The 17,836-nt window shown below is 49.6% G+C and overlaps 1 protein-coding gene across 1 annotated transcript; it reads left to right on the top strand.

Moving 5' to 3' along the window:
- The first annotated feature begins 11,814 nt into the window (after window positions 1-11,814).
- LOC124696958 (homocysteine S-methyltransferase 1-like) lies at window positions 11,815-14,715 on the top strand. The gene is made up of 7 exons (XM_047229614.1): window positions 11,815-12,121; window positions 13,281-13,337; window positions 13,516-13,721; window positions 13,801-13,930; window positions 14,061-14,264; window positions 14,384-14,455; window positions 14,566-14,715. Exons 1-7 carry the CDS (start codon window positions 11,963-11,965, stop codon window positions 14,713-14,715), a joined length of 978 nt encoding a protein of 325 aa, XP_047085570.1. The 5' UTR covers window positions 11,815-11,962.
- The last annotated feature ends 3,121 nt before the right edge of the window (window positions 14,716-17,836 follow it).

Here is a 17,836-nt window from a genome sequence, read left to right on the forward strand (position 1 = left end):
GCTGTCCGCCAAGGTTCAGGTGCTTGAGGCGGAGAACCAAACCCTCAAGGACTTTGTGGAGAAATCCGCGTCCCAGGAGAATCAAGCGAGGAAAGCGCTCTCCGAGAAGCATGCCCGAGACAAGGCGGAACTGATTGACAGACTGGAGAAAAGCCAGGGCCGTGTGATCTCCGTGATATCCAAGAACAGAGTTCTGGAGGAGGAGGCGGAGGCTGTTGACAAACTTATCTTCCGTAAGCATTTTTCCGCGTCGTTGCTCCGACTATCTTGTATGATTCCTTTCTGTCGGAACTAAACCGCTTTCTTCCACAGCAAGCCTTGGCTTCGAATGGACCAAAGAGTCAAACCTTTCGAGGACGGAGGCGTATGAGGAAGCGCGTAAATCGATTGACGCGTTATTTGAAGCCTGTCGCGGAATCGCCACGGCTCTGTCTCTGAAGAAGGCCAAAACCACAGTCATCGATACGATGACCAAGCTTATGGGACTGGTGCCGGATTTCATCAAGGACTGGCAGAAGTCGTCAGCACGCGGAGTCGCCTCCCTAGTCTTGGCCACTTGCAAGGCTCACTTCCCCTCACTCAACATGGCGACTGTCGCACGCGGAGCCCCCAAGGGTTCCGATATGAGCGCCCTCCTCACGGAAACCGAAGGCTATGAACAGCTGTTTGTCAGGCGAGTGGATCACTCGTTCTGGTATAGCAAGCATGATCTGCCCGAGGGGTTTTCCGATGCTGAGGAAGAAGCAGGTGAGCCGGAGTATTACGGGGAAGGATCCGGGTCAAGCAGCGAACATTCCGGAGGAAGCTCTGGCGACGTCTCCGAAGCCGGATCTGGTGACAGTGATGATGGCTCCAACTACCAGCAATCTGAAGAGGATGACTCCGAGTAGAGTTCCTGTTTTAAACAATGAAACAAGTTGCATCATTTTGGCCCCAGAGTGGGTTTGTAATAAGACTTAAATTCTTAAGTAGCTAGGGACGAAACAATTATGCATGGGCGGAAACAACTTATCCTGCTATCCTTTAATATTATTCTGCATGTTTCGTTTATGTCGGAAAGCAAGTGCTGATGTCGTTGTTTTCCGGCTTGCCCGCTTGACCTTCCACGAGCCGGAAAACCTTAGCCGGAAACGCCGCAGCGGCGACGAAGCCCAATGGCAATCCGTCCATAACCGCGGAAACAAGCCCCCAGGCATCGGTGCCGGAAATCGCTACTAGGAATCCACGAGTTCGCAACAGATAACAACTTAATCAGAAAACTTAAGCTTACGTCCTAAAGGACGATTTTTTGAAAATCACAACTTTCGTACACGCCTAGGCGGAAATATCCAGCTCTGCGGTTTTAGTCGGAAAACATACACGATCTAAAAATGAACAAGTAAAGGAGGTAAAAGACTCGAGAGAGTGAACCAAAAGCTTTATTTCATTGATCATGTATAACTATTACAGAGTTTGCAACTCGGAAAAAATATGCTAAGTGTGGAAAGGACGTAGCTGTGCGATGTTCCAGGGACGATCTGTCTCGTCGTAGATGTCATCCGGATCCTCACGCTTGCGTTTCCGGTGCCAATTGGCAGGTCTGTCCCTTAGCTCGCGGAAATCAACAAGGTAGTACGACCCGTTGTGAAGCACTTTGCTAACGACGAAAGGTCCTTCCCATGGAGATTGCAGCTTATGGTCTTTCACTCGTCGAAGGCGGAGGACCGGGTCTCCCGCCATGAAGGAGCGATTCCGGACTCGACGACCGTGATAACGTCGGAGCTTCGCCGGTAGATGGCGGAGCGCCGGTCAGCTAAATTCCGAGCTTCCTCGATCGGGTCCACGGATAGCTGTCCGGCCTCGTCAGCTGTTTCTTCATTATAGGCGGAAACTCGCGGTGAATCGTGGATGATGTCGGAGGGAATCACGGCTTCGGATCCGTATACCAGGAAAAATGGTGTAAACCCTGTTGACCTGTTAGGGGTAGTTCGCAAACTCCACAAGACAGCGTCCAGTTCATCAGCCCAAGCTCCAGCTGCTCGTCGCAGCGGTTCTTCGAGGCGTGGCTTGATTCCTGATAATATTAGACCGTTAGCCCTTTCAACTTGACCATTGGATTGTGGGTGAGCCACAGATGCAAGGTCCAATCGAATCCCCATTGTCTCGCAATAATCCTTCAATTCCCCCTGAGCGAAGTTCGTGCCATTATCTGTTATGATGCTGTGTGGGATGCCGAATCTCATCACGAGGCTGCAGACAAATTTTAGTGCCGTAGCACCATCGGCTTTTCTCACTGGCTTTGCCTCGATCCACTTGCTGAATTTGTCAACAGCGACCAGGAGGTATTCAAAACCGCCAGGAGATGATCTTTTTAACTTACCAACCATATCGAGCCCCCAGACCGCAAACGGCCAAGTGATAGGTATGGTCTTCAGCTCTTGGGCTGGAGCGTTTGGTTGAGTAGCGTAGTACTGACAACCTCGGCAGGTCTTGACTATTTTGTCAGCATCTTCTTTAGCTGTGAGCCAATAAAAGCCTAGCCGAAAAGCTTTTGCAACGAGTGACCTGGGGGCGGCATGATGCCCGCAATCCCCTGAGTGGATCTCTCTGAGGATTTCAATGCCATCTTGATTAGAGACGCATTTGAGAAATACCCCTGCTGCACTTCGTTTGTAGAGCTGTCCATCAACAATTGTGTAGGACCGTGCTCGTCTGATGATCTGGCGCGCGAGGACCTCGTCCTCCGGCAACTTCTGATCGATGAGGTAATCCAGGAAAGGCTGTGTCCAGGCCGGAATGGTAACCAATACCTCTCTGGCCGGAGACACTGCCACCTCTGGGTTTTCCGGGTTAGCGCCCTTCACCGAGGGTATCCGGAGATGCTCCAGGAAGATTCCGGGCGGAATTGGCTTTCTGCCGGATCCGAGCTTGGATAGCATGTCTGCCGCTGTGTTATCGTCTCTCCTGACGTACTTGACTTCGTATCCGAGGAAGCACTTGGCGATCTCATCAACTTCGTCTCTGTAGGCTGCCATGACGGAATTTCTGGCGTTCCAGGTTCCGGCTACTTGTTGTGCCACCAAGTCGGAATCTCCACAGCATATGATGTGCTTGATCCCAATTTCTTTAGCGATGCGCAGACCGTGTAGTAGAGCCTCATATTCCGCCATGTTATTTGTAGCTTCGAAGTGGATCTGCAGAACATACTGCAGCTCTTCTCCGGTAGGGGACTTCAGGGTGACTCCGGCTCCCGAGCCTTGATGCTGCTTGGATCCGTCGAAGTGCATGACCCATGTTTTCGGTTCCGGCTCCGGACTTGCATCCGGAGCTTCGTCCAATCCGCAACGAAATCTGCCAAGACTTGGGATTTTACCGCAGTCCTTGGCTTGTAAGCGATGTCGAAGGCGGATAATTCAATGCCCCATTTAGCCGTCCGTCCTGTTGCGTCAGCGTTGTTGAGAATTGTTGACAGCGGAGCCTTGCTCACAACTGTTACTGGGTGCTCTTGGAAGTAATGTCTCAGCTTCCTGCTGCCTAGGAACACACCATAAGCTAGCTTCTGAAAGTGAGGGTATCTTTGTTTTGACTCCGTCAGCACCTCGCTTATGTAGTAGACAGGTCTTTGGACGTCGTATTCGTGACCTTCTTCCTTTCGCTCCACCACGATGACAAGGCTGATGACCTTGTTGGTAGCTGCCAGATAAAGGAGCATTGGCTCTGACTCTGCTGGGGCTGCCAAGATAGGCGGGGAGGTAAGTATTTCCTTCAACCCTCGAAGAGCTGCGTCAGCTGCGTCGTCCCGGCACAAATTTGTCTCGTTTTCTTCAGCAACTTGTACAGAGGTAGCGCCTTCTCGCCAAGACGGCTAACAAACCTACTGATTGCTGCGACGCAACCAGTTAGTCGTTGCACATCTTTGAGACAAGTTGGTCGTTTGATACACAGGATTGCCTTGATCTTTTCCGGGTTAACCTCAATGCCTCTGTGAGAGACTATGAAGCCAAGGAGTTTTCCGGCTGGCACGCCAAAGACGCACTTTAGCGGATTCAACATCATCTTGTACCTGCGGAGGTTGTCGAAGGTTTCTGTGAGGTCGCTGATCAGGTCGGATCCTTTCCGGGTCATGACCGCGATGTCGTCGACGTAGGCGTGCACGTTCCGGCCAATTTGGTCCTTCGAGCACCGCCGCATCGTACGTTGGTAGGTGGCACCTGCGTTTTTCAAACCAAAAGGCATAGTAACATAGCAGTAAGTACCAAACGGGGTAATGAATGAAGTCGCCTTTTGGTCGGATTCCTTCATCCGTATCTCGATGGTACCCGGAATACGCATCAAGAAAACACGAAGTTCCGCCCCGCCGTCGAATCAATGACTTGGTCAATGCGCGGCAAGGGGAACGGATCCTTCGGGCAATGCTTGTTCAAGCCGAGTAATCGATGCACATTCTTAGTATTTCAGTGTTCTTTTTGGGTACAAGGACGGGATTCGCGACCCAATCGGTGTGGATAACTTCTATTACAAAACCTGCTTCTAGTAACTTTGCTAGTTCCATTCCTATGGCGCGGCGCTTCTTATCTCCAAAGCGTCGCATAGCTTGCTTCACCGGTTTAGCCCCCGGATTTATGTTGAGGTAGTGCTCGGCGAGTTCCCTAGGTACTCCGGACATGTCAGAAGGTTGCCATGCGAAGATATCCATGTTAGCGCGGAGGAACTCGACGAGCGCGCTTTCCTATTTGGGGTCCATGTTGGCTCCGACCGAAACCTGCTTGGAAGCGTCGCCTGGGATGAGGTCGTGCTTCTTGGTTTCTATCGCGGCCTTGAAGGAGGTTTTCTGCTCGGAGATCTGCTTCTTGGTGGTCTGCATCTCAGTCGGATCCACCGCGGCTCTATAGCCTTTCAGCTCTTCTCCGGATATGACAGACTCTGCGAAGGCGGCTTCGCCCAACTCGCATTCATGAGCCTTTTTGTAGTCTCCGGTTATGGTGATCATACCATTAGGACCCGGAATCTTGAGCTTGTTGTAGATATAGCATGCTCTTGCGTGGAACTTGTGGTAGGTGGGCCTGCCGAAGATGACATGGTAGGAGCTCTTGAAGGGCACAACTTCAAACGTGATCTTTTCTTGGCGGAAATTGTGAACATCGCCGAAAGCCACGGGAAGTGTGATGCTGCCTAGGGAATTCGCCTTCTTACCAGGAACCACGCCGTGAAACTCAGTGTTGCTGTGTTTGAGCTGTTCCTTGGTGAGGTTCATCCGCTCCAGAGTCTCCAGGTACATGATGTTCAAGCTGGCTCCGCCATCCATGAGGCACTTGGAGAAATCATACCCGTCGATGCGAGGACTTACAACCAAGGCGTAGCATTCTCGTGGCACAATGGCAGGGTGATCCTCCCTATCAAATGTGCACGGAAATTCCGACCACCTGACATACTGCGGCACAGCCGGAACTGTGGCGTTCAGGATCCGGGTAGCTGATTTTGTAGCACGGACTGTTGGGGTTCCGAGGAAGGTGTGGTAAGCCCCCACGCTCTTTTTCTCGAAGGGGTTGGATTTACCTGCGGATCCGGCTTTGGGATCCGGCGAGTTATCATCCTCGTCCATCGCCTCGGAACTGTCGTCCTCTTTATCCTTGTTCTTGCCCTTGTTACCTTTGCCGCGTGGGCGGTGCTTCCGGGCTCGCTTGTATCCTGCCTCCGGGTCATTCTTTAGGTCGTTGACCCACTTGCAGTTGCGGTTGGTGTGAGTGGACTTCCCTGTAGCCGGATCCAAGTGGGCCAGGCAGGGCATGTCTCTGTACTCCTCGTAAGTTTGCGGGGCGCGGGATCCGCCAGCTGTGACCTCTGTGCCATGCCGTCGACCCCTGCCGGCTCCGCCTCCACGGCCGCGTCCTCTTCCGCCTCCTGAACCTCCGCGTTGGAACGCCATGGCAACCATGTCGGATCCGCCACTCTTCTGGTCATCAGGGTTTTTGCGTTTATGGCCGCTGCTGTTGCCGTTATCACGGTTCTTCTTCTGTTGGTGTAGGGGGATTGCTGTAGCTGCGATATCACCGCCTGCGTCGTCATCGGCGGCAGTGTGGTCACTGGCAATGGAGATCATTTCATCCAAAGTCAATTTATTTGCGTTAGCTAGACAAGTGAGCTTATGCCTCAGCAATCCTCCTCTTTGCAGTCCACCAATGAAGGCGTACATGGCAGTGGTGTGGTCGACGTTTTCGCACTCGTTCCTGCATGCCAACCATCGTGTGAGGAAGTTTCTTGAGGTTTCTCCCTTCTTCTGGATACAAGCTTGTAGGTCGCTTGCCGTGGCAGGTCTTTTGTAGGTGCCCCTGAAGTGTTTCTCGAACGCGGTCTTCAGGTCAAACCAGCAAAAGATGGAGTTCTTCTCGAGGTCGCTGAGCCAGATCCGGGCTGGGCCTACAAGGTACAACTGGAGCATGCGGCAGGCGATATTAGGGGTTCCTCCGGCGAAGGTTACTGCATTATAGTAATCCTCAATCCAGGTATCCGGCCTTTCGGTGCCATCATAATGCTTCAAGTTTCCGGGTAGCTTGAGGGAGCTCCTTGGCTTTGGTTCCTCTCGAATCATCCTGCCAAAGCACTTCGGTCCGATGTAGTCGGTTCCGTATTCGTTGAGGCGTTCCCGTGCGTCGCGCGAGCCGTGACGGGGGGACTGTGAGCGAGAGCGAGATCTCCGGCCACCGCCTCCGCCTCCACCTCCGCCGCCACCGCTAGGTGGTGGTGAGGGAGACCTGCGAGGGGGCCGATCCGACTTCTTGCTTCCGCCTTCAGATTCTCCCCGGCCCTCGCGGTGCTGGCTCCGGCTCCTGTGGCTGCCTTCGCCATGACGCTGGCTGCCCTGGTCGTTCCGGCTCCGGCGGGGCTCCGGGTCGCGCTCCTCATTCCGGCTCCTTCTGGGCTCGGGCTCACGATCGTTGTTCTGATTCCGGCGAGGTTCCGGCGTGCGCTCCCTGTTCCTGTTTCTTGAGGGCAGCAGGTTGTCGCGGATAACAATTCCACCTTGCCCCTGAGGCCTGGTGTTTCCGGCTGGACTACGGCGGCGAGGGGGACGCGGGTAACCATTGGGCGGAGGAGAGGGGTTGCGGTACTTGTTCCGTCCAGGGTACATTGGATCCTTTCCCTTTCTCGGATCTGACGGTGGCGTCTTTGATGGTACGGGGATCGGATTTGGGTGTTCCCTGGTTTTCCGCCTGCGTTCCGAGGATCCGGTTCGCGATTCGTCATCTCGATGGCGATTGTCGTAGGCGTCCTTCTGCGCAGTGGAGACGCAATGCTCTGGGTTAGATTCCAACTTGCGCGAAGTGTCTGCCTTGCTCTGCTGCCTTACTGCTGAAGCAACGAGCGTGCGAACGTAGTCGATGTCAATCTCCTCGTTCGTTTTCTTCAAGATTTCTGCAGCCTTCGTCATATTGTCCTTTGGAGTTGCGAGCGGCTGCTGTACTGTGGGGGTGGCGAAGGTAATCTTGCGGGGAGGGATGGCTTCACGCCTGATCCTAGCTTCCTCTTCTTCAACGAATTTCACCTTTGCCTCCCAGTGCTTTTCGAGTTCCCTGACTTTTGCAAGAGATTCATCGACCTCGCGGTCCTTCTTCTGGAAGTGGGCCACAAAGTTGGCAGCTTCTGTCCTTTCGTCCAGCATCGCAGCTGCGGTGTTTGCGAACTTTTTGGCAGTAGCCAGCATCCCCTGTCTTGCTGCTTCTAGAGCTTCCGGATCTGCGTCAGGGGTTATTGGTTTGTTGAGAACGTCCGACTTTGCGACCAAGTCCATGCGTGCTTGCGCGACCATCTCTTCAGGCGACAGGAGGCTTTCCGAGGAAGAATCCTTGCGGGGGCGCTCCCGCGACATTGGAGATCCTTGGTGGGACGGTTGGGGGTCGGATTGGGTTCCCAATTCTTCTGATTCGATCCCTTCCAGTGCCGCGACGGTTGCAAGTACCTGCTTCGGTTGGGTGGAATCGACTTCAGGCTGTTCACCGTATCCGAGTTCATGCACCTTGCGATCGAACTTTTCCGTGTCCATAGAGGAGGAATCATCGGTTGTTGGGCTCAGGTTGCCCAGAATTGACTCTTCCGCCGGAATTCCGCTTTCTCCGACAGCCTCTTGCTGATCCGGAGCAGCGTTGTTTTCCGGGGCCTCGACCTGCTCGGGACCAGCTCCGGCTTCCTGAGGGGCGGTTCCGGCGGTATGGGCCAAGAAGTGTACAAAGTGACACCTTTGCTTTTCTAACACCTGGGAGACCCGAGCGGATCTCGCATTGGTCTTCCACCATTATTTCCTGCTCAGGGGCGGATTGGGTGGGTTTTGATTTTTCCAGATCTAAGGCGGAATCTTCGCTAGGAAGTTCCTGCGTCTCAGATCGGATCTTTGCGACTGCGTCCTGCTCAGCGGCGGTCGCGTCAGCGTTACTTACCAGTGGGTTTCCGTCGGAATCGACGGTTTCCCCGATGAAGATGTGAATGCCGCCGACTGGGACGATGGAGAGCTTGATGGGGTCGGTTTTAGCCGGAATCCAATACTCATCCGGAGGGACGATCGGCAGATTTCCGGCGTAAAGGACGCGCCCCACAGCGATGGTGTCGTCGTAGCTTCCCATGGCGGAACCCTCCCGGTTCCGGCCTCCAGACGCCGCAGGCCCCACGGTGGGCGCCAACTGTCGTTGCCTAATCGACGGTACCCCGGAGGAGGGATCCTCACGAGGGGAAGAAGAAGTGGGGGCCATAGGGCGGAGTGCACACGGGACGGTGGTACGCGAGTTACCCAGCTTCGGAACTCCTGCACGATGACAGGGCCTACTGTCGCTTGTCCGGAATTATCCGGGCGCTTTCGCGTTGTTACAATGAGTTGTGTTCGTTGCCTCTAGGGCTCCCGGGATCCGGCTTATAAAGGCGCACGGATCTAGGGTTTACATGGAGAGTCCTAGCCGGATTACGTATAGCCTAACTACGGTACAACATCTTGTCGTGCACGTCACGGATCCGCCTTCCATATACGTCGTACCGGATCCGGGTTCCTCATGGGCCTCCATGGATCCGGGTTACTCCTATTGTCGGTACGGATCCGGCCTCGCCGATCCTGGGCTGGACTTCTTCCTTCATGATCAACAGCAACTGGGCCGCCCGACGGGCCACATGCCTCATCACCATCTGTGGGCCACCCGGGCTTGCCGGATCTAGGCACTGTCGATGGTACACCCATGATGTATACCCACAACAGCCAGAATGAGGGGAACCGGCGTAGATGGAGGTACGATGACCTTGCCTGGCCGGTAGGGTTTGCTCTCTGATCTAATTGGATTTATCAATATCTGCGACTAATTCTTTGTCAGGTGAGATCTACCAATTTTATGAGCGATTCATGTGTAATTGAAAAAATTTATGCAATTGCAGCCTCATGTGCAAATCGATGCCGCTCCCGGTGTCCGCTAAGCTCCGGTCGACCTAGAATTAGCAAAAACAGCATGTTGCACCCGACAACTCTGGGGTGCCATGGTTTCGTAATAAAATCCAGTGACCTGTATCCCGTTTGAACCCAAATCCAGTGACATGAGTCCACCTAGCTGTTCCTCGATGACCAAAACTACCACATCGCCGTCGCGAGGGTTGGTAAGTGGCAAGTGTATATTGTGGGCAGACTGATATGTCAGTCCGTCACTGTATACTACGTATAAGTCTGTAAGAAACGAACTGATCCATTCTTCGGTTCATCCTTGCCTAGTTCAAGCGCGGACTCTGTATCGTGGACGAACAACAGATTCTTGGCCATCTTCACACGGTAGTCGGTAGACGGACAGTGACGGAGCTGGCTTGGTGAGTTGGTGGCACCTCCATCAAAATTAGTCAAACATTAGCCGGCCCAACATTTCCCGCGTATGTCGGTCGTGAGCATCCATGACCAGCAGCTGGTTCCAAACCAGTTAACCAAAGACTGTCTCGAAACACCTTTGCACGAGCATCCGGCTGGCGCAGATAAGATTTGTTTAATTTCTTAGTACTCTACCATCTGAATTAATTAACTCGATTTTATCTAGATACGAATCATGTTTGTTGACTAGATATATTTGTGTGTACACAAAGCTCAGTCAATTAATATGAATCAGAGGAGCAAGAAAATTACTATTACCTCCGTTTTAAAATATAAGCATTTCTTTGTTAGGGAACTTTTCTGCATTTGATCTCTCGTATTAAATCTTTAGCTAGCAATAGTAGTGGGTGTGTATTTGTTAAAATGAAAGCGATCGCATGTTAGGGTTAGCCATAGTGTTACAAATCTTGCGAGGCTTCAAAACCGCACTGTTTTTTGGTTGGATTCTGGACTTGAAGCTGTTCTTCAGGATCTGGACCATGATCGCCTTGTAACCACGCCTGCTTAATAAAGTTCCTCTTTTACCCATAAAAAAATATAAACATTTCTAAAAAAGTTAGTTCAATTTTTTAAAGGCTCCCTCTGTCCATTAAAAAATATCTTAGATTTATTTAAATTTAAGTGTAGATTTGTCTAAATTTAGATGCATTTGTGCACCAAAAATATATTCTTATGGAGGAGTGGTACTTATTTGGGTTAAACAAAATCACTACTCCTCCGGATGGATCTCAATTTGTTTCGAGGCGGTAGTAGAAATGAGAGGGAAAATGGTCTGCTTGTGCGCCTCATGCGTATCGTAGTCGATATCATCGTCCTCGAGGCCCTCTAGGCGGGCCTCAATGCACTGGTGTTGAGCATCGTTGTTGGACTCGAACCAGCGCGACCCATAGCAGCGACTCCACGATGTATGTCGTGTCCCGACATAGATCTAGCGGCAGGAAGGCCCGCGTGCACAGGATCTCTGAGCCGTGAGATGGACGTGGGTGGGAATGGCAGGGACAGGAACCCTCACGACAAGGGCCTCCGGCGTAAGGGTGGGTCGTCTCCCCCTTGACGTACACACGCCGCTCCGAACACGGCACGCGAGGTGGCCACTTGGCCATGGGCATGGGAGCGCGGAAGACCATGCGGCCTCCATTGCCACCACCACCTGACCTGCTTGCTTTGTGGTCGTTGCGACCAGGATGGAACCACTTGCCGCCGCCCTTCGACATGGCCATCGGAGGAGGTAGTGGCTAGGGTTAGGGAGGTTTTGGCTGTCAATGGCCTGCAACTTTGGACCCGTCGCCACCTCGCCTCCCTCAGTCAACGACAGGTGGCTCCGCTTATTTTCCAAGAGAACACAAGCATAGTCTGTGGCAACCGTAAACCCATCCCAAATTTGATCTGAAAATGCTGATCAACATGACACAAACAACCGTGCGGTCCGTTTACGCATAGCCGTTGGACCATCGTCTTTAGACCGCAAACACCGACGGATACAATCTACCTGTCTATGGTGGTCCGATGGAGATGGTCTAAAACAAGATAAGATATGGCAGCTCACCCAAAGACAAATCCGCGATGTCCTTTGCGCTTGCGCCTGCACTGCATGCGTGCTAGTTTCATGCAGGCCTTAACTCCGCGCCACAACAGCCTGGAGTAGCTAGCCCGTTTCATGCACGCTCTGGCTGGTCGCTGGTTTCATGCTGCGAGCTTTAACTCCGCGCCATATATACATCCATGCAAATGCGTAACGTACGCAACGTGTCCTGTTGCGATCCGTCGGTCGCCAGATCAAAGACTTCAAAGCAATCCATCCTAGACGCGACTGCACCTACCCCACGAACCGGTCCGCGTACGTTGGGTGTGATCGATCCGTTTTGCTGCTTTGCTTCTCTGCCCAAATTAAGTCTTCCCTTACCTACCATCCTCTCGATCCCCGCCGGTCCATCTCCACCTTGCCACAGCAGCCTCTTGCCGTTTCGCCGTTATATATACCACTTCGTCTCCTTGCCCGTTCGTCGCGTCCCATTCAGCCATTGTCTCTGCTTCCCCCAGCTGGCCCTGCTGTTGCTGGTGTTGAGCTGTGCAAGCAAGCGCGTTTAATCGTCGATCGAGATGGCCGGCGGTGTGGTGGAGGAGCTGGTGGAGAAAGCCGGCGGGTGCGCGGTGATCGACGGCGGCTTCGCCACGCAGCTGGAGGCGCTCGGCGCCGACATCAACGACCCGCTCTGGAGCGCCGCCTGCCTCATCACCAAGCCCAACCTCATCAAGGAGGTAATTTACCTTAACTTAACCGGCCGGCCGGACGACGTGCCTGCATGCACAAGCCTCATGCCAATGCCATGAGTATGAGTTCATGACGAGTATATGATCTGTCCTTCTCTCCTTCCTTGGCTCCCTGCGCACGCTATACCAACACGGCACGATGCGCCAACTGATTAATTACTTAATATAACCTTCTTCCCTCAAAATAATAATACTAATAATCTTACCTGGTATTTGTCCTAATTTGACGCGGTTTGGCTTGAGGGTACTATGTGCTTTAAGGTTATTATATAGTCAACTCTATCTCTACGCCCAACAAGCATAAACAAATCAACGTGTAGGTCAAATGTAGAATAAAACTTCCTGACGACTAGGACCATAATAGTGCTTTCATTTTTATTTTCTCACCTACCTAGCATTTAGATCACCTACTTTCCTGAGAGAGATGGTTAAGAGGAAAAGAGGTCACCTACTTTTAGCCATTGGGTGTTGAAACATTCTTGGAGTGCAGATCAATTTAGTCCTCATCTTTTCCTTTAAGCAACTCGTTATGTACGAATAAGCTACTACTCCCTCTCTCACAGTTTATAAGGCACGCGCGTACCCCTAGGTTGCAAATTTGATCAAGTTAGCATTAGTTATATGTTATAAAAATTATATCATTAGAAAGTTCAGATGTTCTATTTTCTAATGATATAATTTTTGTATTATATATTTTAAATTATATAGGTTAAATTGATGACCTAGGGGTACGCGCGTGCCTAATAAACTGTGAAGGAGGGAGTACTGCATCAGAAGTCAGAAGACTATTACAGTGCGTGCACCTGAATTATGTTGAAAACTACTGCAAAACCAGGACAGTATTAGTTCAAACTTCAAAGGGGTCTATACATTTACCAATTGTCTATAGGCTGCTAATTCATCTGTTGTCATGTGTTGTCACTTACTCCGTGTCTGCACCATTACCGTCTGGTCAATGGCTGTTGAGTGTTGACTGAGTATAATACCCTCAAGTGCACTTTGTTGAAAAAGGTCGAAACGTGTGTAGAAAAACATGGAAAATATCTTCACATCTGAAAAAGAGCATGAGGCTTTTTCTGTACTTCTGCGTGTCCCATAGTTTCAGTCTGGGTGTGACATAACATCTTCCGTTTTTTTGCATGTGCAGGTTCATCTGCAGTATCTTGAGGCTGGTGCCGACGTCATCATTTCCTCGTCCTACCAGGTATCATCGCGCGCTGTTGCTCCACTTCTTTCTGCTACTCTGCAGTGGCGTTAAGCACTCCTGAATTCTATTAACAAAGCAGGGAGCCAGGGACTCCCTTAACAATTCTCTGAATCCATCATCATCCAGCCGAAGGTAAATGTAACGATATCTTCCATTTTGATGTTTTTCTTTGCAGGCAACTATCCCAGGCTTCTTGGCCAGAGGATTACTCATCGAGGAGGCAGAAGGATTACTGAGGACGAGCGTCCATCTGGCCCTGGAGGCGCGAGACGAGTTCTGGAAGTCGACGCTGAGGAAGTCCAAGCCCGTCTACAACCGTGCCCTCGTCGCCGCGTCAGTTGGGAGCTACGGGGCATACCTGGCTGATGGTTCAGAGTACAGGTATGAAGGAGGAGCACTGCAAATGATCTCTGAAACTGCTTCAGAAGCTGTAGAGTTACAATCTTGATTGTTGTTGCAGTGGATCTTATGGAGACGACATCACGGTAGAGAAACTCAAGGACTTCCATAGGCGCCGGCTGCAGGTGCTCGCGAGTGCCAGGCCTGACCTGATCGCGTTCGAGGCCATTCCCAACAAAATGGAGGCTCAGGTAGGCTCACTGCAGTTTCTGAGATGAAGTCAAAATGTTTCTTTGAAAACCTTATTAGCAAAAACAAACTGCTGGCCAAGTCTTCATGTACATCATCATTTGCTGACATGTACACTGTCCACGAGTGCAGGCTCTGGTTGAACTGCTGGAGGAGGAGGACATTCAAGTCCCTTCTTGGATCTGCTTCAGCTCTGTGGACGGCCAACACCTCTGCTCGGGTGAGAGCTTCGAAGACTGCCTCCGGATCATAAACGCCAGCGAGAAGGTCGCCATCGTGGGAGTGAACTGCACGCCGCCCCAGTTCGTCGAGGGGATCATTCGCGAGTTCAAGAAGGTTTGAGACAACTTCTTCCCCTTTCCACAGCAACTATCCCAGTCACAACACCTGATGGCCTCAAGTCTGAAAAATGCTGCATCCCGCTAATGTCATTCCTTCGGTTTACTGTCCAACAGCAAACGGAGAAGCCGATCGCGGTGTACCCCAACAGCGGCGAGGTCTGGGACGGGAGGGCCAAGAGGTGGCTGGTGAGTATACACTGCTCTCTTCAGTTCTCTTCAGTTTACTGACACATTCGAATGTTCCGTATGATTTTCGCTAACAACTGGCTGTTTTTTGCGATGCAAAATTAACACAGCCCGTCGAGTGCTTCGGTCGCAAGAGCTTCGACGTGATGGCGAGGAGGTGGCAGGAGACCGGCGCCAGCCTCATCGGAGGGTGCTGCCGGACGACGCCGTCGACCATCAGGGCTGTCTCCAAGGCCCTCAAGGGCAGGACCGGGCATTGATTGATCCATCGCTTCAGAGTTAAGAATCGAGATACTACCGTGTAGTTTGTTCGAGCTTGTAGTAGCGGTTTCTTTCCAATCGCGTCGTATGAGGGTGTTGTCTACTTGTCTTGCGGTGTAGAATGTCTAATTAGTAATGGTTTGTACTGCTGACGTGCACAAATCGAATTTGGGCACTTGTTATCCAGTCATGGGTTGGGGTATAGATTGTAGTAGAGGGAGATAAAGGTTCGGATGTCAGGTTCTTTGCCAAATGAACCTACCAGAAATTTCCAACTTAGCTGCTCCAGCTACATTTTGCCCATCAATTTGTTGTCTACCAAGATTATGGTGCTGATCTAAAAGCACTTGTTGCATACTCATGCTAGTAAAACACGCCTAATGACTACTGAGGCTCCTGCTAATAAAACAACTATTCACCTTGGTGATCTGCAAATCTAAAAGCACTTGTTGCATACTCATGCTAGTATGTTATTTTGTGCACATCTTTTAATCTTGAAAGGATTTTGGGGGCTCTGGAACAGACGAACAAGCTTTTACAGATCAAATTTGTATAGGATGGCTTGGCCCATAGGGAAATTCTAACACGTGGCTTTAAATATCTTTGAAATTGACATAAATATCATATCTAATCAAGTAGTTTTCCTATCCAGCACTCTCGGAATGAATTAATATGTTAACTTTGCAGACACCAACAAATAAGTAACTCGAGGAAAAATAAATTACTGTGGAGATGAAAGACATTAATAACTAAAAAGGTATATTAAATATACCATAAACTTAAGCTTTCTACCTAAGAGCTAATGTCATAGTTAAGGAGATACTATTTAACAAAAACAGATTCAGGAAACAAAGCACTTTTTTAAAACAAGGCAAAAGATTTGTCATTTTCATTCATTAAGGAGATTTTTTGTAGAGGTCTTAAAAACGAACTCTTGGCCACAACCAAGTGCTCTGGCGGCATTACATTACTCAACACCTTTGCCCCAGCTAGACACCACAAATTCGCCTCTTCTTTGATTTTTGACAAAACCAACTCGTGAATTTCTTTCTTGTCAGATTTTACAAGACACCAACATTGGGAGAGGGGAAATGGCCTTTTTTGATTTCCCTCTTTTATGGATTATTTCCACTCACCAATCTTTTTTTGTCAATTATCTCCACCCACCAATCTTTAACATTGTGCATGGGTACACCATTCTCTTGGGTAGTCCAAGCCAATTCTTCAAGGTGGACCAAAATATGAATATTAAAATTACACTTGAATAGGAGTTGTGCGGCATGAATCTCATGCTTGGTTACATAACTTGTGAAGTCCACAATTTCGCCGGCCTCTTTCTCAATCTATCCGCTGGCCAAACTGTATTTTGAAGGATTAACGAAGCGAAAAAAATTCACTTTGGACGTGTCCAAGGCTTCCACACTAAGGATGTCATGGAGGTAGTGAGACGCAAAAAGTGCATCTTCTAAGCCGATCTAGCCGAGTATTGTAGCACCCATCATTGGTCAGCTTCAATATTATCTTGTCTGAAGTGTTGTTGATGTGGACGGTGTCAAGCATTTCCCAAAGCTTAGACAATTGGACAATGTGTTGTCCGGTGATGCCTTGTTGGATGTTAATTCCGGACACCCAAAAGTAATTTTCAAGGGCTTCCCTAACCAAATGCTTTCTTTGTTTCTTCCTATTGCCAATTGTTACTTCCGTAGCCACCGCGAAAAGATCATGGTGTTGAGGGGTGCAAGGGTTCCCAAGTCAAACCCAAGGTTTAGGCTTGTCATCCAATTCGTGCGAAAGCCATCTCATGCGAAGAGCCGAAGCAAGTTTTGCAAGGTTGAGAATGCCAAGGCCTCCACAAATCCACGATCCTTGGTCTTGCACATTGTAGTCCAATTGACTTTGGATTTACCACCAGAGACCTTATCACATGTTGCCCTGAGAAAGGCTCTTATTATACTGTCAATCTTCATGAGGAGCAAAGCACTTGTTGTTACATTTGATATAGAGTACTTATTTCGAAACTCATTCGCTACATTACACCATTTCAGTTCCATGCTACATCCCATAAAAAGAAGTTCCATTCGACACCAAATTAAGTAACAAAGGGCAATGTTACCCTAAATCTCTAGTTAGTTAAAGAAATGAATAGGCAACACAATTGCTCAATTCATTTCAGAAATTCAATTCGGCACATGGGAGCATATGCTCCTGCCACCGGAAAAAACATTTCAAAATATCAACAGAAAATCGAACGAAACTTTTCACGCATACTTATCGATATTCTATGTGTGCACATCAAGTTTCGCGAAAAACTGATATTATTTGTAACTTGTGTGAAAAAAAGACAAAAAAAATATGTCACGTGGACAACCTTTTTTTACACCAAAATTCGTCTTTTTTACACATGAAACTCAAATGTCGGTTTTCCGTGGAGCGACCCTATGAGTGTGTAGAATTTCGAGATGTATCCATTGAATTTTGTCTCCGAATTTTTCAACTTCTCAAAAGTGTATTTAAAACAAAATTTAAATGCTCCCGGTGCCAAAACACCACTCAGACCATAGTGGAGACGATCTGATGTGTCGTAATTGATAGCCCAAGTTCACGCGATGGTATGTATTTCAGCTCCACCAAAGCTACGATCATGCTATATCCATTCATCGATGTATTAATCGTAAAAAATAGGATAAATCTTAATGGAGAGTTTGATTTGTATGCAATCTAGATAGGACTGATTTGGTAGACCTGCCACAACCTCTAACTGGCAGTAAATATTTTTTACGAGCTAACTGACATTAAATTGGATCCGCTTGAATGGTTGCACACAACCATTAATTTGATCTACTGAATAATAATCATGCATTCAAGCTCAAGAATGAACAAACAAACAGTTTCAGTGCTCAAGTTCAAACTCACTTGATTAAATTGGCAAGAACTGAAATTAACAGGTAACTTGCCCTATTACATGAAACAAACAGTTGGTCAAATTCAGCTCGAGAGGAGACAACAATTTCAAATTCATGCGTACGATTCAGAAAGAGAAGCTACCCATCAAGGTTATTCTTCCACTGTACCAAATCAATCAAGCACGGTAACTGAAGAAGAATAACCGTGCAAGAATAA

The sequence above is a fragment of the Lolium rigidum genome, chromosome 3 (genome assembly GCF_022539505.1).
Source record: "Lolium rigidum isolate FL_2022 chromosome 3, APGP_CSIRO_Lrig_0.1, whole genome shotgun sequence".
In the NCBI taxonomy this organism is placed as follows: Eukaryota; Viridiplantae; Streptophyta; class Magnoliopsida; order Poales; family Poaceae; genus Lolium; species Lolium rigidum.